This window comes from Camellia sinensis, chromosome 2 (genome assembly GCF_055761805.1).
Source record: "Camellia sinensis isolate YWXY chromosome 2, ASM5576180v1, whole genome shotgun sequence".
NCBI lineage: Eukaryota > Viridiplantae > Streptophyta > Magnoliopsida > Ericales > Theaceae > Camellia > Camellia sinensis.
Genome location: NC_138962.1, coordinates 142056388 through 142084377, shown reverse-complemented (window position 1 = coordinate 142084377; position 27990 = coordinate 142056388). Strand labels below are relative to the sequence as shown.

General features: G+C 38.5%; 1 protein-coding gene across 2 annotated transcripts; it reads right to left on the bottom strand.

Moving 5' to 3' along the window:
- Nucleotides 1-192: 192 nt before the first annotated feature.
- On the bottom strand, nt 193-27790 carry LOC114278249 (uncharacterized). Of its 2 annotated transcripts, XR_014361663.1 has the most exons (4): nt 27593-27785; nt 21486-21782; nt 13498-17040; nt 193-642 (listed from the first exon to the last, which is right to left on the bottom strand). XR_014361663.1 is itself a non-coding variant. In XM_028220260.2 (3 exons), exons 1-3 carry the CDS (start codon nt 27730-27732, stop codon nt 573-575), a joined length of 507 nt encoding a protein of 168 aa, XP_028076061.1. In that variant the 5' UTR covers nt 27733-27790; the 3' UTR covers nt 193-572. The 2 variants fall into 2 exon arrangements, 1 of the variants encoding a protein (XP_028076061.1); XM_028220260.2 differs by lacking the exon at nt 13498-17040 and having other exon boundaries at nt 27593-27790.
- Nucleotides 27791-27990: the final 200 nt, after the last annotated feature.

Here is a 27990-nt window from a genome sequence, read left to right as displayed (position 1 = left end):
ATAGAAGCTAGCCTTCAAGATAGAACTTACTTGTTTTGTTGCCCCCAATACTAGGACTAACTTCTTATACCAAGCATAGTTCTAGCCTTTCATAATCATTCACCATTTTTGTTATGTGTAAGATTTTGTGAAAGAAAGGCCACGTCACCAACTACCATTCAACAAATCCCAAAAAGACACTAATCAAAACAATTTTGGTGGGTGAATAAAATTGTATTCCGAACTTACTACCATTCGGCCTTCCTGTGAAGGTTATGAGATTTACAAGCAACTTTGAAAAGACGTTGAACCTATTGTGCTTCAGTGAAATATTCAACACTAGATACGAACCAATCATTCAACCAGTTTTGTCACCAAGGCTCAAAACAACAAAAGCTGAAAAGCTCAAGTTTGACTACCATAGCCACACATTTGCAACCTCCATACAACAATTCACTCAGAAACTTACCACCTGTAACTTCCCAAGATAACCTAGGATGACAAGAACAAAAATTATAGAGCTAAATTTTGACAGACTAAACCCTTGCGACCTTGATGCATTCACATTAAGAAACTATTGCTAATTTCAGGATCTAATGAGACGAGGGGTCAGCATTTCTTCGTACAAATAGTTTGCCTATATCTTCCGTGACAATGTTGCTCCTGCCAAATTGAATTTAAAATCATTAGAAATAACATCATTGCCTCCTCAATAAAACTGAAGCAGCATATTAAAAAAAAAAATAATTAATTTAATGCTGCAACCCCAAGCAATAAAGGGAAATTGACAAGCATAGAAACTCCTGAGAATGAACTGTGGCCATGTTTAGAACATGATGTCCAGACTGAATTATCATGTTCCAAGTCATTTGCCGGATAGCATGTGAACCCAGTACTTGATGAAATATTAGCTACCACAACCTCAAGTGTGAAGCAACTTTGAAATCATTATTTTTTCATGGGTTGGATTGAAGGACACCAGAGATTTTTAACCACGGTTAACTTACCCTGTTGTTTCAAGACAAATTATTGATATTATTTCATACAGTAGACTTTCCATTGAAGTAGCAGAATTCTAAGGGTTTCCTTTGAAAAGTGGCTTTTTTAGTAGCTTTTTGACTTTTTAGCTAAAATATGCGGTGAAAAAAGTTGTAGTGTTATGGGAATGGTTTTTTTGCTTTTTACAAAAAGAAGTGCAAAAAGTAGAGAGAAGGGAAGGAATCTTTGACTTTTTTTATATGGCTTTTTGGCTTTTTTAGTGTTTTTTTGGCTAAAACCTTTGCATACCAAACGAACCCTTATCAAGAAGAATGAATAGTTATCTAACCATTTGGTACCAACCAAAATACACAGAATACCACACATGTCTAAAAGCTACTATATTTATTAGAATTCTGGAACATAATGTTGGAATATGGAAATCCCATATATTATGTAACTACAGGATTTTAGGAATATTTTTTTATATTTGATTTTATTATTATTCTACCTTCCTAAATTGTAACCTCCTCAATTCAATATATATATACAAAGCTAATCATACATTGTGATTAAGCCATTCAATTATATTCTTCTTCTTAGTATCAGAGCCAAACCCTAGGCACCCACCACCCTTCTCTTCTGTTTCCGGCAGCCCAAAACCACCTAGCCAGCCGCCTAAATCACCTGCCCAACCACCCGACAACCCTTCTTCTTCCCTCCACCCAGCCGAACGCCTTTCTTCTTCTTTCTCAACCCCGACAGCCCTTCCTCTTCCTTCTCAGCTCCTTGGCAGTCCCTCCTCAGTCGCAGCTTCCTTAGGTGCCGACTACACCCTCCCTGCCTTGGGTCTAGTGTGGCTTTCCCTCCTGGGTGTTTTTCTTCTCTCTTTACCCTTCTAGGGTTCATATGTTGAAGTGATAAGCACTTTCTAGGTTGTTTTTATGTTGTGTTGGGCTACCGGTGTGTTCAGTAGCGTTTATAGTACGCCTTTTTTTTTTTCGGCCTTTGCTTGTGATTTTGCTGGTTTTCTGCTTCGTTGTGACTGTTATCATGACTGACTCCACCATTTCTAGTAGGACTGATGCACCTCTTATTCTTCGTAAACCGATTGGGTCTGATTTTTCCCTCTCTCAACAAGCTCCAGCTCATTGTATTACGAGTCTCTTGTCGAATGGGAAGAATTTTGCTGTATGCAGTCGTTCCCTCAAATTGTATTTGGGGGGCAAAGTCAAGTCTCATTGGCTCCTTATGACTGAAACCCAACCTCCTGATGATGAACCTAAGAGTGGGCAGTGGGATATTGATAACTGTATTATCTTGGGCTGGATGTTTAACTCTATGGAAGATCAGATTTATCACATGTTCATGTATTGTGACACAGTTTCTCATATGTGGAAGGCTTTTACTCCAATGTATGCTCATGCTCACAATGATGCTCACATCTTTAAGGTTTATCAGGACATCTCTCATGCTTCTCAAATAGATTTGGGATTTTCAATTGCAAAGTTCTCATACCAAATATATTATCAAATTATATAGAAAATAAAACCTGAAATAACGTAATTTGTTTGGTTTTGAAACCAAACCAAAACATATATGGAGAAGCAAAAAACTTATGAATAGATTGTATAAATCTGAAACAGAAAACAATTTGATTGAGACTTGTGTTAGACACAATGTCCTTAAGACAAATTCGTCCCCCGCTATGGTACTTACGAGTTTTATTGAACATTCGTCTCCTAGGATAAAACAATCAAACCTTACAAAAGCAATACTACCACTGCAAATCTGGCGAACCTTATTGTACAAAATTCTTTTATAGAAAAGGACAAAGTGCCAAAAGGAAAGAAACACAAGATGAATCTTCTCCTTATGAATGCAACAGGGGCCTGCTTATATAAGCAAATTGGCGACTCTTCGAATGGTCATAATGACTTTTCAATGAAGAGACACAATTCTTTCATGGAATAGGTGCAACAGAACAGACATGACTATTCTCACAAATGGATCCGAATTTGGTGTCAGATCTGGTTCAATTTTGACCAAAATAAATAACGAATTTATTTAAATAACAAAATTAATTTTAATTTAAATAAATTGTCTTAAAACCATATTCAAATGTGCATTTTGGAGTCGATGTCTCTTAAAACCATATTCAAATGTGCACTTTAGAGTAAATTTCTCATCACCTATTAATGGTTTCTAAACCATTTTTCAACAAGAAATGCAAGAGATAACTGGGTTATACTAATTGCCAACTTGGGAATCTTGAACTTGACTTGAATCAGAATATGCCTTGGGAGAATAAAAATCTTATACTAACATTTTAATTAAGATGTTATCACTTATCTAGGTAGGGATGGCAATCTAACCCACCTCGCCCCAATAGGGGTGAGTGCCCACCTTTTTTCGGGGTTCGAATCAAGTTCAAGGCTGTCAATTTAAAAAACGGTTTGGGGGCAGGTCGAGTCAATATTATATACCCCAGTTTTTATGTAGTTTTACAATTTTACCCCTCAATTTTACAATTACCACTTATAAAGTGTTGAGAAGTACGAGGAAAATTTTGTATATTAACACTTAGAAAATATGAGGAAGAAGAACTCCGAAAATATGAGGAAGAAGAAATATATTTCTGTTATATTCAAAACTTCTTATTTTACAAGACCAAATGACACTCCTTATATAGGAGATATTACAAATATCATTATAACCCATTATATGCCACTTACATATTATATATTACCACTATCTACCACTATCATATTATATATGTAAAAATTTATGTATTATTGATTGATGTTTATTGATATATTACAATGATTCATGATTCCTATATATAGAAGAGGGTGAGTGTGTAGTAGGTAAGGAGTAGGTGAAGTGGAGGTGGTAGTGGTGTAGTGGGTTAGGTTTAATGGAGTAGGTGAGGTGGTAGTGGTGCAGTGGGTTAGGTTTAGTGGAGTAGGTTTAAGTGGGTGAAGTAGGTGATAGGTTTTAACAGCCCCCGCAAACTCAAGGGGGATAGGAACTAGCCAACTTGAGTTTGGAGAGAGTAACAAAACAAGAAAATACATAAAAATAAAAGAGGATAGGTGACACGGTATGGTCGTGTCAGACCATTGGTGAAGACACTGGATGGTGGTGTCATAACGTTGTAGAGGACACGGTATGGGGGTGTCATAACGTTGTAGAGGACACTGTATGGGGGTGTCATAACGTTGTAGAGGACACTGTATGGTGGTGTCAGACCGATGTAGAAGACAGTTTATGGGGTCATGTCGGACCGTTGTAGCAGACAATGTTGTGACAGTTGTTGTGACAGTTTACAGAGTCTTGCTGGACCCTTGTAGAAAGTAACCGGAATCAATGTCGGGACAGTTTACAAAGTCTTGTCGGACCCATAAAGGAGCTAACCGGAATCAATGTCGGGACAGTTTACAGAGTCTTGTCGGACCCATAAAGGAGCTAACCGGAATTAATGTCGGGACAGTTTACAGAGTCTTGTCGGACCCATAAAGGAGCTAACCGGAATCAATGTCGAGACAGTTTACAGAGTCTTGTCGGACCCATGAAGGAGCTAACCGGAATCAATGTCGGGACAGTTTACAGAGTCTTGTCGGACCCCTAAAAAGTCGCACCCTCAAAAGGTGTGCCCAATCTTTCAAAAGGCGTGCCATCAAAAGGCGTGCCCAATCCATAAAAAGACGTGCCATCAAAATGCGTACCCAATCCAAAAAAAGACGTGCCATCAAAAGTTGCGCCCTCAAAAGGCGCGCCCACTTCATCAAAAGTCGTGCCCGACAGAAAGCGTCGAGCCATCAAAAGATGAGCCGGAGACGCGGCGAGGCACGTGAGCGACAGAGTGGCGTGTCGGCCGCGTCGTCAGTGTCGATATAAACCAATGCGGAGGCTGTGCTTGAGGCAGAAGCGAAGACAAAAAAACCTGGGAAAAAACTTCTGAAAAACTCTTCATTTTCTGAGAGAGAGATTCGTTTTTCTGAGAGATTGCCTCTAAGAGCTGCAAATCTTGAAACACTCCCCTTCCGAACATTATCAGTCTGAAATTGCTATTTCGCTGAAACACTCAGCAACCCAAAAAACATGGCCTCTTCTTCCCGTTCAGCTACCCAGAATATGGCCTCTTCATCCCGTGGTCTACTCACTCTCTTTCCCGACCTCAACGAGTCAACAAGAGAGATAACTGGTGCGGAGGCCCGTGAACCTCAACCAAACACCTCTGGTTTTGCTTCGTTGAACTTTCCGATGCGGTCGGTGGAGCAAAGAATGGCAGTGCAGTCGGATGTGGAGGCCAATCAGTATACATTGAAGTCATGTGTGGAAACCATGACTGCGGTTACAAATTTGTCGAATCGGCTGCAGAGTAGGACAAATGAGGTGCAGCAGTTAAACGCCCAACTGGCTCTGCTCCAACGCATGTATAAGGATGCGCGAGCAGAGTTAAGTGTGCTAAAGGCGGAAAATAAGGAGCTGAAGCGGAAGGCGACCGTGATGTTCCGATTTGGAGGTCCACCATATGCTGTAGTGGAGGAGCAGGGAGGAGGCAACTTGCTTGGTGGTCTAGGAAGCACGGAGGCAACACCGGCAAGGACCACCCAGGACGGAGGCAAGAAGAAAAGACCAGCGGCTGAGTAGAGAAGAAAAATCCCACTGTGGGTGTGGTAGTTTTGTTTTTGTTTTTGTTTGTGTGGGGTTTTTTTTTTTTTTTTTTTTTGATGTAAAAGTGTGATCGGGGTTGATCCCCTGATATGAATAAAATGACAAGGTTGTGGAATGTTGTTGGTGTTATTTTGTGGTGTTGTTTTGTTTAATAAGAAAAATAAAATAAAAGAAAATAATGGATAAAGAAAATAGAGAAAAATATTTGTGGATGAGTGATAAGAAAAACAGCAGTGTGATTTTTTTTTTTTTTTTTTTTTTTGGTGTAATATAAAATAAATAATAATAAGAGAATGGAAAACGGGTGATGCTTACTAACAAGGGATAGGGAAAATATATTATAATAAAATATATATATATATATATATTAAAATAAAAGAAAAGGGTTTGAAAGTGGGAAAAGATGAGAGAGAGGGAGATAGAGTGGGTGCATGATGATGATGTTGGGTCCATGGAGAGAGAGAGAGAGGGATGTCCAAGAAGCTTGTGCTTTTGACAGTTACACATTACCCAAGCTGTATGTGAAGATGCATGTTACTGTCTTACACTTCTGCAGGCTTGGTATTCTTTGTGGGGCACTTGCAACACGTGACATTGAAAATTGTATTAGAAAATGATGACATCTCCAACATGAAACGTCTTGGAAGCAGCCCAGGCCTTGTAATCAATATTCCCAATGATGGTTCAACCAGCGGAGTCCCCAACCTTGTACACTGCTGCCATTGAAACCTTCAAGCCAGCAAACATGGCTACCAACAACAGAGCCACAGCTCTACACCCCACACCCAAATCCATGGCTAAGAGAGAGAGAGCAAATCGGGAAAAAAACAGCAGTGACGAGCAGAAAAGCAGCGCCAGAAACGCCAACGACGACGACGAGTAAGAGTACAACCACGGATATGTGAGAGGCGAGGTGAACGGCGATAGAGGCTAGACGATGATGCGGGTGCCGCCGCCGACATAGCGGAGGAGGGGTGTAAGAAAATGTTGAAGAAGTCAAGGTATGTGTAGAAAATAAGCGGAATAGGTTGAGGTCCGGCGGGCGGCCAAGGCGAGGTTGCCGCCCGCCGGTGAAGCGAGAAATACTAAGGTCTTAACCTTGCTCTGATACCATGTAAAAATTTATGTATTATTGATTGATGTTTATTGATATATTACAATGATTCATGATTCCTATATATAGAAGAGGGTGAGTGTGTAGTAGGTAAGGAGTAGGTGAAGTGGAGGTGGTAGTGGTGTAGTGGGTTAGGTTTAGTGGTGTAGTGGGTTAGGTTTAGTGGAGTAGGTTTAAGTGGGTGAAGTAGGTGATAGGTCTTAACAATATACATGCCACTATCTACCACCAACACCACTATCATATTCTATACATGCCACTATCTACCACCAACACCACTATCATATTCTATACATGCCACTATCTAATTATATGCATTAACACAAATTTCCAGCACTCCCCCTCAAGCTGGTTTGAAGATATCTTCCATAGCCAGCTTGCTAGTCAGCTTATCAAATTGCTTCTTGTGTAGTCCCTTCGTAAGCACATCAGCTAATTGTTCACCTGTTGGAAGGTAGGTCATACAGATTATGCCAGCATTGATTTTCTCCTTGATGAAATGTTTATCCACTTCTATATGTTTTGTGCGATCATGTAGAACTGGATTATGAGCTATAGATATAGCTGCTTTGTTGTCACAATAGACCTTCATAAGTGTCGGGTGAGAAAGCTTTAATTCTTCAAGAATTCTTTTAATCCACATTACTTCACAGATTCCATGGGCAACAGTTCTGAACTCTGCTTCTGCACTACTTCTAGCTACCACATTCTGTTTTTTACTCCGCCATGTAACTAGGTTCCCACCTACAAAGGAGCAGTATCCGGATGTTGATCTCCTGTCTGTAACACTTCCTGCCTAGTCTGCATCTGTGTATACTTCAACTTGAAGATGTCCATGTTTCTTGAACAGTAAGCCTCTCCCTGGAGTTCCTTTCAAATATCTTAAGATCTTATAAACGGCCTCAAAGTGCTCTGCCCCTGGTGAGTGCATGAACTGACTTACCATGCTGACTGCAAAGGCAATATCAGGCCGCGTATGAGACAAGTAAATCAATTTCCCGACAAGTCGCTGATATTGTTCCCTCTCTTTGACTTCTTCAGCCTTAGCAGCTTGTAACTTCAAGTTAGGCTCGATCGGAGTCTCCACCATCTTACAACCAAGCATACCTGTTTCTCCAAGGAGATCAAGAACATATTTTCTCTGATTAACGAATATACCTTCCTTGGATCTTGCAAATTCCATTCCGAGGAAATACTTGAGGGCTCCCAAATCCTTAATGTGAAATTCTTTTGCGAGTTTCTCTTTGAGGGCTGCTAACTCTGCTTCATCATTACCAGTTAAAATGATGTCATCAACATAAACAATCAAAATTGCAATTTTACTGTTTTTTGAATGTTTATAAAATATTGTGTGATCTGCTTGACTCTGCGAGAAGCCACAACTGATAACTGCCTTCCCAAAGCGTTCAAACCACGCTCTTGGTGATTGTTTGAGTCCGTATAATGACTTGTTCAATCTGCATACTCTGTCGCTTCCAAGTCTCTGCTCAAATCCCGGCAGTAGGCTCATGAACACCTCCTCTTCAAGATCACCATTGAGAAATGCATTTTTAATGTCAAGTTGATGTAGAGGCCAATCTGAATTTACTGCAAGAGATAACAGTACTCTGATGGAATTTATTTTAGCAACAGGAGCAAACGTCTCCTGATAGTCGATCCCATAAGTTTGAGTGAAGCCTTTAGCCACCAATCTCGCCTTGTATCTCTCAACGCTTCCATCTGCGTTACATTTTATCGTAAACACCCATTTACACCCAACTGTTTTCTTGTCTTTGGGTAGATCAACTATCTCCCAAGTACCACTTCTCCTTAAAGCATTCATCTCCTCCATGACTGCTAATTTCCAATTCGGATCATCCAATGCTTCCTGTATATTCCTTGGAACAAACAAGTGTGAAATCCTAGATGTGAAATCTCTATGGTTTTTAGACAGTCTTTGATAGGAGAGGTAATTTGCAATAGGATGTTTAATGCAATTTCGGACACCTTTCCTTATTGCTATAGGAACATCAAGGTCGGAAATAGAAGGAATAGGATTACCTAAAATTTCGATGCCAGAACTCGGGTGGACATTCGGGTCATTAGGATGGACATTCGGGTCATTATTCCTCAGATGAAATCGCTTCCTAGTATAAACCTGAAGCTCAGGATTTAGATCATTTTGTAGTACTTCTCCCCCTAAACAAGAATCTTCTTGACTAGGCACCATAGAACTTGGTTCTCCTAAGTGATCATTATCAGACAGATGTGGTTTTTGTGTAGGATAAATGACATTGGGGAGTGGGATAGAAATATCCCAAAAACGGTCTTCTACTCCACTTGTCTCCCCCTGAAGAGAAGTGTTGGGGAAATAGGATTTTGTTTCCACAAATGACACATCCATACTCACATGAAATTTCTTGGTTTGAGGATCGAAACACTTATACCCCTTTTTGTTTGAGGAATAACCCAAAAAAACACATTTTATAGCACGGGGGTCAAGTTTTGAACGCAATTGACTAGGAACATGAACATAGGCAGTACATCCAAAAACTTTGGCGGGTAAATCAGAAAACAACCTCGTGTCAGGAAAAAAAGTTTTGAGACAATCGAAAGGTGTTTTGTATGTTAGCACCTTTGTAGGCATCCTGTTTATCAAATAAGAGGCTGTTAAAATTGCTTCACCCCATAAATATTTAGGAACATGCATGTAAAACATTATAGCACGTGCTACTTCAAGTAGATGTTTATTTTTTCGTTCTGCAATGCCATTTTGTTGAGGGGTATCCCGACATGTAGATTGATGAAAAATCCCCTTTTTTTCCAAAAACTCACCCAACTGCTCATTGAAATATTTAGTTCCATTATCAGAATGTAAAATACCAATTTTGGTTTGAAATTGGTTTTCAATCATATTGTAAAAATTTGTGAATAAATTTTTCACGTCAGATTTTTTATTCATCAAATAAATCCAACATAAGCAGGTATGGTCATCAATAAATGTAACAAACCATCTTTTACCAGAAAGAGTAGTGATTTTAGAAGGGCCCCAAACATCACTATGAATCAAATAAAAAGGTTTGGAAGCCTGGTAAGGTTTTGGCAAATAAGTAGAACGATGAAATTTTGCAAAAATGCAACTTTCACAATGAAAAGAAGAACAATCAATCCCTTTAAATAATTCTGGAAATAAATGTTTCAGATAAAGAAAACTAGGATGTCCTAGCCTATAGTGCCATAGCATTATTTTTTCTCGAACAGAGATTGAACTAGTACTATTAAAGCTCTGAGCTTTTTTATTACTAACAGGTACTTCATCAAAATAGTAAAGACCTTCAAGCATCCTAGCACGCCCAATCATCATCCCCGAGTTCTGGTCCTGAAATTCACAATGGGATTCAAAAAATGTAACACAACAATTAGAATCCTTAGATAGTTTACTGACAGACAAAAGGTTACAGGCTAAGTTGGGGACGTGAAGAACAGCATTGAGATTAATTTTCTCAGTTAGTTTAATAAATCCTTTTCCTGCAATAGGTGAAAAACTACCATCGGCTATTCTGATTTTGTCATGACCAGAACAAGGGAAATAGGTACTAAATAAATGGGAAAAACTAGTCATGTGATCGGAGGCACCGGAATCTATGATCCACGGAGAGAAGTTTAGGCAAGAGAAGGCTTTAGGATTTCTACCTGTTTGTGCCAACAAAACACTAGGAGTACCGGATGAGGAGTTGGATTTTATCAGCTTTAAGAGTTGATCAATCTGCTCTTTGTTGAAGGGACCTGAATCGGCTTCATTAGCGGTAGGAAAGCCACGATTCTTCTCTCCTTGTTTGCTGCTTTTCCAGTTGACAGGTTTGCCATGGATCTTCCAACACGTTTCGCGTGTATGGCGAGGTTTGTTGCAAAAATCACACCAGACCCGTGGCTTATCATCAAACCTGCGCTGGTAATTTGCAGCCTTGTTGGCCGCAGCATCGCTAATTAAAGCAGAAATTTCAATTGATTCACCAGTACCTTTTTTCTTAAGCATGACGCTCCTTCGGCTCTCTTCCCTTCTGACTTCGGCAAATACTTCGCCAATGGATGGGAGAGGAGGTCTGCCAATAATTCTTCCTCGCACTTCATCGAACTCAATGTTGAGGCCGGCAAGAAACTTGTAAATACGGCTGTCTTCCACAGTTTTCTTGTGGTGGTTGCAGTCGTCAACCGATTTCCATTCGTATGTGTTGAAGATGTCAAGATCCTGCCACAACCTTTTCAACGAATTGAAATATTTGGTGACGGAATCATCTCCTTGACGAATCTCTCCCAACTTCAAAGTTAATTCGAAAACTTGAGATTGATTTCCTAGGTCAGAATACATCTGACTAACATTATCCCACAATTCTGGTGCAGTAGGATAGCACATGTAATTAGAGCTTATATCCTCCTCCATGGAATTAACCAACCATGTCATAACCATGGAGTTTTCAGCGTCCCAACTGTCGAACAGCGGATCATTAACAGCAGGAGCCTTCTTGTCACCAGTGATGTAACCGATCTTTCCTTGCCCACGGATATACATCCGGACAGATTGTGACCAGAGGAGAAAATTATCACCATTTAGGCGGATGGTGGTGATTTGGACAGAGTGAGAGTTGGACGTTTTCACCGGAATGGCAGCGGCAGGGGTTGAAGTGGTTTCGGACGTGACTTCCGACATGGCTATGGCGGTTTTAGGGCGGCTGTGTTTTTTGTAGCTCTGATACCAACTTAGAAAATATGAGGAAGAAGAACTCCGAAAATATGAGGAAGAAGAAATATATTTCTGTTATATTCAAAACTTCTTATTTGACAAGACCAAATGACACTCCTTATATAGGAGATATTACAAACATCATTATAACCCATTATATGCCACTTACATATTATATATTACCACTATCTACCACTATCATATTATATACATGCCACTATCTACCACCAACACCACTATCATATTCTATACATGCCACTATCTACCACCAACACTACTATCATATTCTATACATGCCACTATCTAATTATATGCATTAACACAAATTTCCAGCATTAACTATATACAAATACCCACTAGACTAAAAAAAAAATTCTATAGAACGACTATTAGGCCAACAATGTTGTATGGGATAGAATGTTGGGCAACTAAAAAACAACATATAGATAAGATGAGTATTGTTGAAATGAAGATATTAAGGTGGATGTGTGGAAAACTAGAAAAGATAGCATTAGGAATAAGTATATTTGTGAATGGGTAGGACTAACACCAAAAGAAGATAAGTTGAGAGAGAATAGGTTGAGATGGTTTGGTTATATACTACGGAGACCAACAGAGCTAATAGTGAGGAGATGCAATACAGTTACAATAGATGGAAATGCTAGAGGAATGGGCAGACCTAGATCGACACGGGATAATATAGTAAACAGAGATATGAATCTCCTTAATTTGACTAATCAAGTAGCCCTTGATAGAGCCAAATGGAGAAAAAGGATTCAGGTAGCCGATCCCATTTGATGGGACTTGAGGCTTGGTTTAGTTGGTTGGTTGGTTGGTAACTATATACGAAACCGTACAAAAGAGCCTACATATAGAGACCAGAGGTATAGTAGTGTACAAGAAAACCAAATACAGAAATACACTAAAATATGGAATGAAATATTATGTACATTAATATCCCCCCTCAAATTCAAGATAGTAAGGTAGAGATCAACTTGAGTTCAGAAAGAAAATCATGAAAGCGTCTTATAGGGTGCCTTGGTAAAAATATTTGTAGTGAGCAATTTAAGGGGGCCTAAAAGGACTCAAATAGTGCCACAAACAACATGTTGATGCACAAAACGACAATCAATCTCTTTTGTTGTGAGCAATGTGGACAGCACTTTGATTGTCACAAAAAAGAACAATATTTGTGAAATGTGTAATTCCTGTATCCTCCAACAACCAATGAAGCCAGATGAGTTTTTGGGCGGTATCAGTAAGAGCGCAAACTCCTGCCTCTATACTAGAACGCACAATGACAATTTGCTTCTTACTACGCCAAGCAATAAAAGAATCTCCTAAGTAGCAAAAACCAATAGTAGAACATCAATTAGTAGGGTCATCCGCACAAAACATCAGAATAAGCAGAGTTCAAGAGAAAAGTGTGTTGAAAAATGAAGACAGTGAAAAAAAGTCCCTATGATGTAGTAAAGAATACAAAGTACTGCAGCAAAATGAGTAGAGCGAGGCAACAAGAATTGACTGACCATATGAATAACATAAGAAATATTAGGTCGAGTAACAATGAGATAGACAACACTACCAACCATTGATAAAGTGTGGCATCATTGAGTGGTGTGCCATCCAAAGGAGTGAGCCTAACATTAGGCTCAAGAGCAGAAGAAGCAGTCATTGTATCAGTGAGACCAGCATGAGCAAGCAAATCAGCTACATACTTGGCCTAGGAGAGATAGTAACCATCTAAAGTGCAAGAGATATCTTTCATCTTAAAATGTCGACTAAGAGATGTCATGAGATTAGAAATACCAGTTAGATTATCCCTAGTAATAATCAGATCAATATAGAGAAAAGGACAGGGTCATGCCCAAACTTGCAAGTAAATAAAGAAAAATCACGAGGACTGAAGGTAAATCTGAAATATTCAAAATTAGCACTAAACTAGGCAAACCACGCCCGAGGAGCCTGTTTAGGATCGTAAAGAGTTTAATGAAGTTTGCAAACTTTCTATGGAGGATGAGTATACCTTAGAGGAGGGTTGCATGTACACTTCTCTAATATCTCATTAAGAAATGCATTTTTTGATGTCCATATGATAGAGTCCCACTTTTGAACTACAACAAAGAAGTCTATGAACAGAGGTTAGACAAGCAACTTGGGCAGAAGTCTGTGAGTTTTGAGAGGAGAAAAGTTAAGGTATGAGTGGTATCTCATACACTTTTATATTAAATCATAAACATACGTTAAGGCCTAAATAAAGGTCTATTACAGCAAATAAAGATACTGAATAAGAATAAAATAGGAAATATCCTAACACATTCTAACACTCCCCCTCACACTGGTGCAAAGATATCTCTCATGCCCAGCCTGTTGAGAATGTCACGAAATGGTTTAGTCCTTAATTCTTTGGTAAGAACATCAGGCAGTTGATCCCCAGACCGCACGAATGGCGTATATATAGTGCCACTAGTAAGTTTTTCCTTGATAAAATGCCGATCAATCTCCACATGCTTAGTCCTATCATGCTGAATCGGATTGTGGGCTATACTGATGGCAGCCTTATTGTCACAGTATAGCCTCATAGAATCTGTCTGATGAATCCCCAAATCCCGCAAGAACAATCGAATCCATAAAAGCTCACACACACCTTGAGCCATAGCTCTGAATTCGGCCTCTACACTAGATCTCACAACAACATTTTGTTTCTTGCTTCTCCAAATAACTATATTTCCTCCGACAAAAGTACGATAGCTAGAGGTGGATCTTCTATCAGTTACTAATCCAGCCCAAAAGATGACCATACTTTGAGAAATAAAGACCCTTTCCCGGAGAAGATTTCAAGTACCTCAAAATCCGCATAACCGCCTCTAAGTGAGTTGCACGTGGAGCATGCATAAACTGACTAACTATACTCACTGCAATAGCAACATCAGGACGCAAATGGGATAGGTAAATAAGCTTACCCACTAGTCTTTGGTATCTCTCCCTGTCTACAGGCTCGCCTTCTGGATCCTCACTAAGCTTTATTACGGGCTCTAGTGGTGTATTGTGACTTTACTTCCAAGCATTCCCGTTTCCTTTAGCAGATCAAGCAGATACTTTCGTTGACATATGAAGATGCCATCTTTGGACTGAATAACCTCAATCCCTAAAAAGTACTTCAAGCTGCCTATGTCTTTGATTTCAAACTCATTAGCCAAATACTCCTTTAATCGAGGAACCTCCTCAACATCATCCCCTGTGAGTACAATATCATCCACATAGACAATAAGAGTTGTCGTCTTACCATGTAAGGAGTGTTTCACAAACAAAGTATGATCAGCTTGACTCTGTTTGAAACCATATCTCAGCATGGCCTGAGTAAACTTCTCAAACTAAACCCTAGGAGACTGCATAAGGCCATAAAATGACTTGCGTACTCGGCACATCTTTCCTTTGGTTTTAACATCCTCAAAACCTGGGGGAATGTCCATGTACACTTCTTCTTCCAGATCTCCATGGAGGAAAGCATTTTTCACATCAAATTGATGGAGAGGCCAGTCGAGATTAGAGGCAAGGGAGAGAAGGACTCTGACAGAGTTCATCTTAGCAACAGATGCAAATGTCTCCTGGTAATCTACTCCATAAGTCTGAGTAAAGCCCTTGGCTACCACTCTGGCCTTGTAACGTTCAATTAAACCATCGGCTTTGTGCTTCAAAGTGTACACCCACTTACATCCAACAGGTCGTTTGCCCTTAGGTAACGCAACCAATCCCAAGTGCCATTTTTAACAAGAGCTCTCCTCTTCTCCATCATGGCATGCTTCTACTCGAGTAGAAAGAGCACCCTGAAAATTAGAAAGAAGACTCACAGAAGAAACTTTAGACAAAAAAACTGTATAGGAAGAAGACAGATTAGTGTAGGAGACAAAATGAGAAATAGGATGTTGAGTACAAGACCTAAAACCCCTTCCTTTTAGCAATGGGAACATCTAGATCAAAAAAATTCAGAAAGGATTGAGTTACCTAGAGGTTCATCAAAAGGAGAGGATTCTGGACACTCATCAGAAGGAGAAGATAGTAGTGGAAAACCCGAATTGGTCTCTTGTACCCAAGTAACGTTTTGTCTATCCTTATTCCTGACATACACTTTGCAGTCTTTCACTGCGGATTGAGAGTCAACATTCTCAATAGTTGGGTCACCAGTAATAATAGTCTCAACAGTCTCAATAGCTAATGGTAGTGACACAGGAGTCTCAGTAGCTGATAGTAGTGATACAGGAGTCGCTTCACACCAAGGCTCCCCCTAAAGAGATGACTGGTACACCAGGGAGGACATGAAGTAGGACTGAGATTCAAAGAAAGACACATCCATGAAGACAAACCATTTCCGAGAGGGGCGATGACAACACTTGTAGCCCTTTTGGGTGGCGGAGTAACCCAAGAAGACACACCGAAAAGACCGAGGATCCAACTTACTACAGGTAAGAATGGTTATGAACAAACACACACACCCAAAGATTTTGGGAGGAATGGAGAAGACAAAAGATTGGAATCCGAACAAAACTTGAAGAGGAGTTTGTTTGTGAAGAACCTGGGTAGGAAGACGATTGATGAGGAAGGCGGCAGTGAAAACCGCTTCCTCCCAATATGATCGAGGAACCCGCATTTCAAAGGACAAACAACGCACAATATCAAGAAGATGCCGGTTTTTACACTCGGTAACACCATTCTGTTGAGGGGTATTGGTACAAGAAGTTTGATAAATAATACCATAAAGTCATGTTTGATTCACAAGACTAATAGTGAAGTATTAATAATCCTATTAAATTAGTGTGGTATTCATTATCCAATTGGATTAATATCCATTGGATTAATAATCCCACCCCTACCCCATTACTAATAATCTCACAAATTTGTTGGATTAATTATCCATTGGATTAATAATCCTAAACCAAAATGTTAAAATAAACATAGGATAATTGGGCCCACGGATTAATAATCTCAATCCCATGCTCTAATCCACCCAATCAAACATGCCATAAGTGGCAAAATAGCTGGCAAGGCCAGAGTCAATGTATTTCCCCCCATTATCAGAACGCAAAATTTAGACAACTGCCCCAAGCTGAGTGCAAATCATTAGACAAAAATTTTGAAATACAAAAAAAACCTCACATTTGTCCTTCATAAGATACACCCAAGTGGTCTTAGAACAATCATCAGTGAAGGTGACAAACCATCTTTGACCCTTTAAAGACACAAAACGAGAGGGACCCCATACATCAGAATGAATCAAAGAAAAATGAACTAAACTTTTATTAATAGAAGGAGCAAAAGAAACTCTGTGTTGTTTGCCAAGTTGACACGACTCACAGTGAAACTTAGAAACATTATTTTTCAAAAAAATAGAGGGACAAAGACGCTTAAGTAACAAAAAAAATAGATGCCCAAGACCGCGGTACCACAGCCAGATGTCTTCCTTAGTAGATGGAAACTGGATGGATAAATGAGCCAGCTTGTCTGCTTGATCCAGGATATAGAGACCATTCTCGTTTCTACCACTACCAACCATCTTCCTCGTGATAAGGTCCTGAAACAGATAATGATCATGAAAAAAGATCACACTACAATTTAAGTCCCGAGTAATACGACTCAAAGATAAAAGATTAACACTAAAATTGGGAACATGTAAAACAGAAAATAAAGGAAGAGAAGCAGTGGCATGAATTAAACCTTTTTCAAACAGAGAAGAAATAGTACCATCAGCAATTCTTTATCCTGTCCTGAAGAAGGGGTATACACGGAGAACAAATAAGAAGACCCAGACATGTGGTCGGAAGCACCAGAATCAATAATCCAAAGTAATGTTTGATGAGAGAGGAAAGCACTTGTAGAAGAGGCTAAATTATCTGAATGGGCAATGTTACCTGAAGATGAACTAGATGCCCGACCGTCTAGCAAGTAGCGAAGAGCAACCTCCAACTTAGGAGTAGAAAACCCAGAGATATCAGCAGATGGATCAACTGGAGCGGTGGACTGTGGCACAATTGTATCAAATGATAGGCTCAGGCATTGGGCCATCGGCCTCAAGACTGACCAGAGCGACCCCCTCGAGAACCAGAACGGTCTCCACGACCCCCAGATGGCTACCAATGCAACTTCCAACAAGTCTCACGAGTGTGGCGAGGGTGACGACAAAAATCACAAAAGAGGGTATCCTTCTCAGAAGGAGGACGGGAACCACGATCCCCATCTCGAGTGGGGGCAGAAATCAGGGCTAAACCGATCAAAAGAGGCAGCCAGAAGCAGAGCAGAATGACAACTCTCCTTATTCTGCACATAAGCAAACGCTTCTTGGAGAGATGGAAGTGCATCCATACCAAGCACATGACTCCGAACAGGATCAAATTCCACATTCAAACCTTTCAAGAACTTGAAGACCCACACTTGTTCAACAAATTTCCGGAAACCAGCAGAATCAGTGGGACAGCCAGGCTTGTAGTCCTGAAGATGATCAAGTCTCTTTCACCCATTGCTAAGGAAAGTAAAATACTGGAGAATAGTCATCTCACCCTGAACAACCGGTCAATAAAGCGTCGCAACTCAAAAGTCTGTGAGAAATTGCCTTTGTAAGAATACGTAGCGGCCACAGCCTCCCAAATATCCTGTGTTGTGTCCATAGACAAGTAACCCTCACCAATCTCCAGAACCACGGAGTGTATCAACCAGCCCATGATAAGAGAATTAGTAATCTCCCACTAATCATAACCTGCATCGGTGATACTGAGAGCCTGAACGCGCCCATCGCCATATCCCATCTTCCCTTTGCTCTTCAAAAATATAGTCAAACTCTGCAACCATACTAGATAGTTCTGACCATTAAAGAGAGGTAATGATTTTCTGGCCAGGGTGGAGAGAATCGGTCATAGTAGTAGTCAAAACAGGACTCGGACCCTGAGTAGCAGGCAGCGAAGTAATAGACTCACTAGTCAATTCTGCCATGAAGACTTTGCTACGGAACCTTCACAAACAAACCCTAGGTGAATCACAAACCCGGAAGATGGGAGAATATACCAATGAATTTAAAATGAACGAATTTAAGAGAACCTTTTTTTTTCCCTTTTTTTATGTATCTTTTTTTTTTTTTTTTTTTTACGAAGACAGAGAGATGAGATGAAAGAGTTAGGTCAGTGCATACCCTGGGTCTCCAAGCCAACCGACAGATCAGGGCTGGAGAAGGAAGGCTCCGAAAAACCCTAGGGTGTTGTTGAAGCCCTAGGGGCTGCACCTAGGACTTTGACAGGGTTGTGGCTTCGACTAGGGCTATCGGAGCCCTAAGTGGCTTCGGTCGGGGTTGTTGGAGCCCTAGGAAGGGGCGCCTGGTGCTGACGAAGCCCTAAGGGGGGGCTGTGGCTATGGTGGTAGTGCTATAGGCTTGTGGCTAGGGTTTTTTTTTTTTTTTCTCTTTATTTTTAGAGTGGCTTTGATACCATGTGAGTTTTGAGAAGAGGAGTTAAGGTATGAGATACCCTTTTATATTAAATCATAAACATAAGTAATGGCCTAAATAAAGGCCCATTACAGCAAATAAAGATACTGAATAAGAATAAAATAGGAAATATCCTAACACATTCTAACAAAGTCTCCGCATGGTCAATACCATGCTCCTATGTAAAGACCTTTAACAAACCAAATGGGCTTTATAGAATTCAACAATTCCATCAAAACGAGTCTTGATTTTGTAAACCCACTTGCAGCCAATAGCAGCCTTGTCAAGAGGGAGATCCACCAAATCACAAATATGAGTGTCATTTAATGACCTCTTTTCTTCTGTCATTGCTTGCTTCAATAAAGGGTTAGAACGGGCCTCACAGTTAGGATGAGCCTCGAACTGGGAAAGAATAGAAAAAAAGCAATGATAATCACGAAGATGAACATGAAGTTCTCTTACCCGATTAGAGCAATGAAGAGGTGGATTAGTAGTGTGACCATTGGTCTAAGAAAATGATGCAAGAGACTCAAGAGAATGAGAGACGGGAGGATCATTAGCAGGACCATTAGATAGAGCCACACCCAGGAGAGACCATACTTGTGAGCTCATAGGAAAAGTTTGTATCAAAATCATCATGAAACAACTCCACAAAATGAACAATAAGGAAAGATGAAGTAGAGATAGATGGTAAATGGGACATGGAGGCGAACATCTTGTGTTCCCAAAAGATGACATGGCAGGATATGCGAACACATTTAGAGTAGGGATCGTAGGCCCAACATCTATAACCTTTATGTTTGATTCCATGTCCCATGAAATAACAAAGACAACTCAATATGCTCAGGGGGTTGACGTAAGACAAAACAAGCACATTCAAAAACTCTGAGCACACTATATTTAGGAGCACCATAGAAGCGTTCATATAGGGGGCTAATTGCCAATGATGGGAGAGAGAGAACACAATTGACAATATAGATGGCAATAAGAGCGGCATCCCCTAAAAAATGCTCATGACAAGAGACATAAGAAGAGCACGAAATGTCTAGATGTTTACGTTCAACAAGCCAATTTTGTTGAGACGTTCTAGGACAAGAATAATGAGAGAGGATACTATTTTGGCAAAGAAATTTGAGAGACTTCTGTTTGATGAAACTTCTATTTGAAAGGCTTTGATGATATGAGAAAATGGAGTTTGAACCATTGTTGAAAAATCATAACAAATTTGTGGTAACTCAAATCAATTGGCATGACATATAACCAAGTGAAACGAGAATATTCATCAATGAAGACAACAAAGTATTTAGACCTCCCCATAGTAGTGTTGGGAGGCCCCAAATGTCAAAGTGAACTACGTCAAATGAAATAAATAGAATCACATAGATAGAAAGGTAAAAGTTTGTTTGTTTAGCACTATGTTACCCAGAACGTGGATTGTTTCGGTACGTGGAATGGAAACGGGAATGCGGTACGCCACATGCTCTAAACTGTGTTACGATATAGGGATAGGCTTGTATTGCTTACACTAAGAATTTAACAATTCCACGTCCAATAAAGTGTCGGTTTTTTTTTTTCCAAATTAATTGTATGAAAATAAATGTTTATGAACATTACGTCTCATTTTTTATATTGCCATGTTATTTTAATTCATTATATTTGAATTTATTTTTTTTCTCTACTAAGAAAACCTTAAGGAAATATAGGAACAAACTTTTGGGATTGTTCGAATCACCAAATTTACTATTTTGGAACAAAAGTGTACAATGTTTTGGAACATGCGTTCCAAAACATAATTCATTAAGGTATTAACATTTTCTGGTAACACTAGTTTAGCAAGTTGACAAGGAAGACAATCAATGTGCTCATCTTGAACAAACCCTAACTAACCATTAGAAATTAAAGTGTATAAACAACCAAAAGAGATGTGACCTAATCGAGAATGCCAAATACTCATAAAAGTAGAGGAAGTAGAAATAGAAGAAAATGGAGAATGACATTATTGCCAATACATTATCCTCGTTCTGTTCCAGATTATAATCTCTAATGAAAAATATAGCCCCGTGAGCAAAAGCTCCTGTTATGATAAACCCTGCGATGTATTGGTGATGCGTATATAACGCAGCTTGAGTAGTAAAGTCTAGTGATATGAATGCATAAGCAGGTAAAGAGTACATGTGTTGAGCTACCAGGGAAGCAATAACCCCTAAAGAAGCTAGAGCAAGACCTAATTGAAAATGAATTGAATTATTGATTGTGTCATAAAGACCTTTATGGCCACGTCATCCAAGTCACAGGAGAAGTAAAAGAATTATCAGACACAACAAACTGCACTAATGAAGAGAACTGAGAAGGAACGTGAACATTGATGAGCTCGTATGTCCCCCCTCCCATTGCCATCCTTATATGTATATAATTGCTAAGACTGCAATCTAAATCCACATGAGTGTACTGAAAATTTGATAGCTATCCAATGCATAGACCAAATAGAAAGCAGGAAATGACATTTAAATATTATTGATGAAAATATTAGACAAATCACAGCTCACCTTCCGCTAAGCTGGGGTGGAACTAGCAGACCACCAACTGTATCTTGAACATTCCTTGAATTGGGCAAGGCCCCCCTCGGAACTTTACCACGGGGTACAGAAGAAGCTAATTCACTTGCTTCTCTTTTGCGTGATTCACATTCAGCCATTGCAGCTGCAACTCGAGAAGAGTGGTCATAACCACTCACCAGAGAAGATGACATATGAGTAGCATTTAAAAGGAGAGAGGCATCAGGAAGCTTCAAAACAGAAGGCTCTGACATATAAGAGCTTCCAGGTGGTTCATTTGAGGATTTCCTACATATATATAAATAAATAAATAATGTAATTTAACAAAGAAGAAGAAAGCATTACATGACCCCAGAGTGTTTAATTTAACAGAATATTACTAGATGTTTATCTTCATATTTCACCCCCCTCATCTAAACAAGTTAAAATAAAACCAATAAGAAAGAATAAAAACAAGATTAAAGCCTTCTATTAAGCTGTCCTAGAAAATGTCTTCCAGTGCCCGCATTCAATACAGTTCAGTTCACCAACCGTTCATTAACAAATAACAAACAGCCTTTTGTAACAAACAATTAACTATTTATTATCAGCTACAGTAAACATCCCTACTATACTAATCTGTCTTTAAGTAATAATATAAAAAATGGAATGTCAGAAGTAAAAGAAAACAATGCAGTCTACTCCTTCCAATCACATGCACAAGCACAGGACTTGCTTTGGTGTGAGTCCCCATCCTGAAATTTATGAATATACACATCCCCCCCCCAAGGTTCCACAAGTTTCCTAAACACCCCAAATTGGCCCATACAATTTTTTTCTCGGTACCGGTACAAGCATATGTATCCAAATCAGAGGCTCAAAACATCGTTACATAACGACAATATTTTAAGCCATACTGTCAAGTATGAGTATGTGTCTCAAGTGTCAAAAGTGTCAAGTGCATAGTTGTCAAATCGGGATTCGTATCGTGAATCGAAATGGTCTCGTACCGAATCGTGAATCGAATCGAATCGTGAATCGTAAAGATTCGGTCTCGTCTTCTAAATTATTTAAAAACATATATTTACACATTTAGATGTTAAATATATCTTATGAATATAAAATATTTAGACTTAAGTTAATAAAAATGTTATTTTGAATGATAATCACATAGTTTAATAAGTAAGAAGTTAACAAACGTTCCTTTGTAAGATCACCATCTTACCTTTTTTTTCTTTTTTAGATATTTCTTATCAACTATTCTTAATAAAAATAATAACCAAACGGACAAATTATCAATTTCTAAAGTAGCAATAATTAACAAGGATATTGATATTTGGATAATAAGCATACATACTTTTCTAAGTAACAGTGAGCAAATAATAAAAAAAAATCTTTTAAAATCTTTTTTTTTAAAGCTTAAAATATTTTAAAAAGTATAACTGACCTCATACATATAATATTTAATTTAATAAAATAGCAATAGATAATTCATAGTATAATTTTAATCTTAAACATCTTTAGAAGGTATATTACGATTTTTTAAAGGAAAAAAAAAATGAGAAGAAAGGTTAAAAATATGTTAGGTCTGATTAAATCTAATTGGATTCTATTGAAAACTTCATGATCACTAAAATAACAACAAATCATGTATATATGCTGGTTATTTTGATATTAAATGCTATTAGAAGTTGCATTATGTCATTTTTACTAAAAAGATGGAGAAAAAATAGAGTCGAAAATATGTCGAACACAATAATTTTAAAAATTGCATGAATCGTAAAAAGTGAATCGAATCGTGAATCGATTGTGAATCGTGCTATTCACTAGAGATTCACTTCCAAAATAGATTCACCCTTAGATTCGTATCGATTTTGCAAAAATTGCGAATCGAATCGCGAATCGAATCGCGAATCGTAAGATTCTGATAACAGAGGTCAAGTGCATTTAACTCTTCATATTCAAGTACATTATAAAACAACTATATTTCATATTACTTAGATAATTCTTAATCTTTGTGAGATAAAATGGTGTTACAAACTAACAAAAATTTTTAAATGGGAGTCTTACACATTGTTATATAGTAAACTCGACTATTTAGGGATACTTAATGGGTGCATGTCCAACAAAGCATGTTGAACACATATCCCCTACCAAGGGTGGGCAAACGACCACAAAGGGAAGAGTTCAATTTTGGCTGTAAAAATAGTCAACTCTACGAGATTGGTTCAGTTCTCATGTTAGTCTCAAGCTAACCAGAGAACCATGTCTATATGTTACAAACAAAAAGAAAAAATTATATCGCATACAATTCCACTCAATAAGCACTTCCTATTTTTCTTCTAAGTGGTATTCTTATAGTTATATGAAGATTTTACTCTGCTAACTATTTTTTGAGAATTTCATTTTTGTCATGAGCATTTATTATAATTTTAAATTATTGTGGAAGCGCGATTCCAATGCGAACCAACCTGAGTTTATTCGGGTCGGGTTGCTTCAATTCCAAGTGGTGATTGGTTCGCTTCTAAGTCCAAAGATTTAGAACAAACCAAATTGGATGCAATTATGGGTTTAGACTGTAAACCGACTCATGAATTTAGAAGAATCCATGTAACACAATTCATTACCCAGAACACACTATATTTCATCTTGCAATGCAACATCAATCTATAACAAATTTTCCCCTCTTCAAATTATCGTTAGCAAATAAGTTCACCACCTTGGGTGGTGGGGGCAAGGGGATTTAAATGCCAAATCCTATTCCAAGGAAAATGAACTCCTCCTCCAATCAACTTCCAATAAAAGGAAGACACCAAAAACAAGTAGTTCTTGGCCCCTTTCCAAATGAGAACATCCTCTCCACCCATCTTTGGACCAACATATCTTGACCCCAATAAACTCCACCCATCTTTGGACCAATAAAAGGAAGACACCAAAAACAAGTAGTTCTTGGCCCCTTTCCAAATGAGAACATCCTCTCCACCCATCTTTGGACCAACATATCTTGACCCCAATAAACTCCACCTCCCAGTCCTAAAAGAGTCTCCGAAAAAAAAAAAAAAAAAAGAAAAAAACAGATATCCAAACTACACTAGTAGGGGATGAAGTCCAATACTCTACCAATGAGCCCTTTGAATTAGTCATCATCCCAAAGAGATCCAAAAAAAAAAAAAACCTTTCCTCAAAGGCCTTTATCCAAACGCGAGGTCATGTCAAAGTTGCAAAGGGAAAAAAATCCTCAGTGCTCATATAATGCTTTTCCAAATACCCACATCATGCGACCCCCAAACCACCACCACCAAACGTCATGCCCATATTTACCACAAACAAACCTAATCCAAAAGCTTTATTTCCACAAGAAACCTTCATAACCATTTTCCTAACAAAACACTTTTAAACATCTCTAACTTATGAATTCCCAAACAATCCCACCTCCCTCTCTTTTCAAGGGTAAACACCCAATCAACTAGACAATACTTAAAGTCCTCTCCAAGATCACTCCACAAAAAATACTCCTTGCCACCAAGACAAGAATAGTGAAGGTAGAGAGGAAATATGTTGGGAAATGAGATATAGTAATCTTAAAAAGAGTCAATCTACCCCCTTAGATACATACCACCTCTTCTATATAACTAACCTTTTCTCTGAACTTTCCACTACTATATCCCAAACTACTTTGTTCTTGAAGAAAAAACCCAACAAAAGCCCCAAACAAGTCATTACCATTGGCAGGGATCTTGCCCTACATCCCAAGTTGGCTACCAAGATCTGCACATCCATTATTTCCTCAACTGGAATGATGTCACTACTTGCAAGATTGATCCTAACGCCTAAATTTGTCTCAAAGCATAGTAACACACATCTTAGAACTCTTATCTCTTCCAAACCTGCCCTACAAAATATAATCCCAATCCCCAACTTGAAATACTATCAAGGATGATGAGAAATGGAGAGATCTGTTACATGGTCTTGAGTAAAACTCAACCCCAAAAGCTAACTATTAAGGTAAGGGTGCCTTCACGCTTATATGCTTAACATTACTTTAGTAATCAGGTGATGTGAGACTTCGCTTCATAGAATCACCCTACCTCAAACTTGTAGAACTTTCAAAAAAATCTTTAACATCTACATTCACAATGATAGAAGAAATGAAAATTGAATCCACCTACACCACCACTCCCTAAACTTCATATTCTCAAATAAATATATAAAGTGTCAACTCCCAACAAACATGATCATTGGCCTTCTCGACATCTAGCATGCAGAAACCCCAAAACATTGTTGTTTAGCCTTGAATCAAAACATTCATTAGCCATCAAAACAACATCAATCAAAAATCTACCTTTGTCTAAAAAAAACATTCTCAGACTCCGAAATGAATTGCCCTATCACATTCCTCAATATCAAAACTAACACTTTCACAATGATTTTATACATACTTCCAATAAAAATAATAGGCCTATAATCTCGGATGCCATTGCATCCCCTTCTTTGGCACAAAACCAATGAAAGAGGCTTTCATGCTTCTCTCGAATTCACCTATCTCAAAATAAATAAATAAATAATAATGATAATAAATATATAAAAACATGCATCCTTGCCACCATATCACCTTTCACCACACACCAGTAGTAATCCATTACAAAACCCATCCAATCCCCGAGCTTTATCACTATTGAGACTCCTCAACACCTCAAGTACTTCCTAATCTTTGAATGCTCTCTCAAACCAATTTATGTCATCCTTTTGAATAGAACTCAACTCCAAATCATAATCAAATGTGAAAGAGAAAATAATTGGTTATTTGTAAATTGTAATACTTTCTTTTTTTCTATTCTAGATTGTTTACCACCTAAAAGGGAAAATGTGAAACAAATAATTCAATTAATGAGTAATCTTCCCAATTTATTAAAGAATTGTTGATTTGACTTATCAAGTTTAGCAAGTGACTGCCCTTGCCCCCTCCCAAATAAAATGTAACCCATAACTCCTACCTATTATGGAGGAGAACATGGCCATTTCTTGTTATGGGCCTCGTTACTTCCTTCAAAAGTGATCAGCTAATGTTTCATACATAAAACAAAGCGCAACCAACCAAATCTAATATACAGTCCCTATGTCCTTTCAAGGATGCCTTTATCGTGTCTTGAAAAAAATTTACCATGAAATAAACCAGACAAACACTAAACCATGTAACTTAATCGTTTCTAACAGGTCTAATGCATGGCCTTGCGGATCAAGTCTAAACATTTTAAAAATCACATCCCTTGGATACTGCTTTCTAAGTTTAGTGCATGGGAAAGACAAGTATCTACTACAGTGACCAAAAAAGAGAGAGGCTAGGTGTAGAACATAACTTCAAATTGTTAGCCTAACATCACATCATGTGCTTCTTAGTCATCGAAAGGCTAGGTTAGAACTCCGTTGGCATAACTTTTACAGTAGGTACTTTCTAAATAACTTTTACAGTATTTCCTATCCAAAATGTTTTTCAAATTATAACAGACATGGTTAAGCATTGTTAATTTTAACATTATGCAAAATTTCCAAAGTTTCGTGGCCCATTTTATTCTCTCATAAACGATAATTGGGCCATTTTAGAATTAGACTGACCACAAATTAGATAATTAGATGCTCTTCACCATAAAGTGGAACACCTCTAAGATCAATAACTCTAACTTTCCTTAGCAAAAATAAAAATTGATCATTTCTTTACATCATAGAATTACATATAATAGAAAATTACGAGATTTAAAATCTGTTCTATTTGACGCCAACATAAATTTTTGAATGAACTCAATCACAAATTCGTTCGTTTAAATAAGTTAATGCTAAATGGAATAATTCAATTCCATAACTATAAGGGTCTTAATATAAATCACAAATAGAAATTTCAATTCAACAACTGTAAAGGCCTTGATTATTATAGCATTTAAGTTGTTTGAGTTCCCCAAAATTAGAAAATTGATTCAAACTAAAAGTAATATCCAAAGTCATAATTTTTACATTATTTCTTGGCAACCAAACATGGCAATAAAAGGAACCAAGAAAACCTAGATTAAGCTTGAGCGTGTAGAGTAAATTGAAAGGAAAATTTAGAGGAAAATGTGAATTATTACTGTGTTTGAGGAGGCAGTGGAGTTGGTTGATCGTGCTTTGGAACTTGTGATTCGTCTTTTGGGGCTTCAAAGTTTTCTCTCTCTTCTTCTTTAATCTCTGCTTCGTCTTCGTCTGAAGAAGCGTAGTCCACCAGCGACATCTCTACTGGTCGGGCTCGGGCCGAGTTCACATGAAAGAATCCTATATAAATGCCAACAGCAATGCTACAGACCCCCACTGGGGATGACTGACCCCCAGTGACCCCGTGCCACGTGTCGGCCTGGGGTTGGCTGAAAAAAAAAAAATTTTTTTTTTTTGGACCAATGGAAGGTGACCCCAGTACCCCACTGGGGGTCCAAAGCTTTATTCAAATGCCAATGGGTCACCATTGAATTTTTACACCGGCCATGCTACAGAC

Bases quoted from the DNA above. Each gene is read 5' to 3' on its own strand.
- LOC114278249 (XM_028220260.2), bottom strand. From the start codon at position 27,732: ATGTCGCTGGTGGACTACGCTTCTTCAGACGAAGACGAAGCAGAGATT. The intron at 21,783-27,592 runs GTAATAATTCAC...ATATATATGTAG, and splicing joins CCACTGCCTCCTCAAACACA to GAAATCCTCAAATGAACCAC. The intron at 643-21,485 runs GTGAGCTGTGAT...TCAATTTGGCAG, and splicing joins CCACCCCAGCTTAGCGGAAG to GAGCAACATTGTCACGGAAG.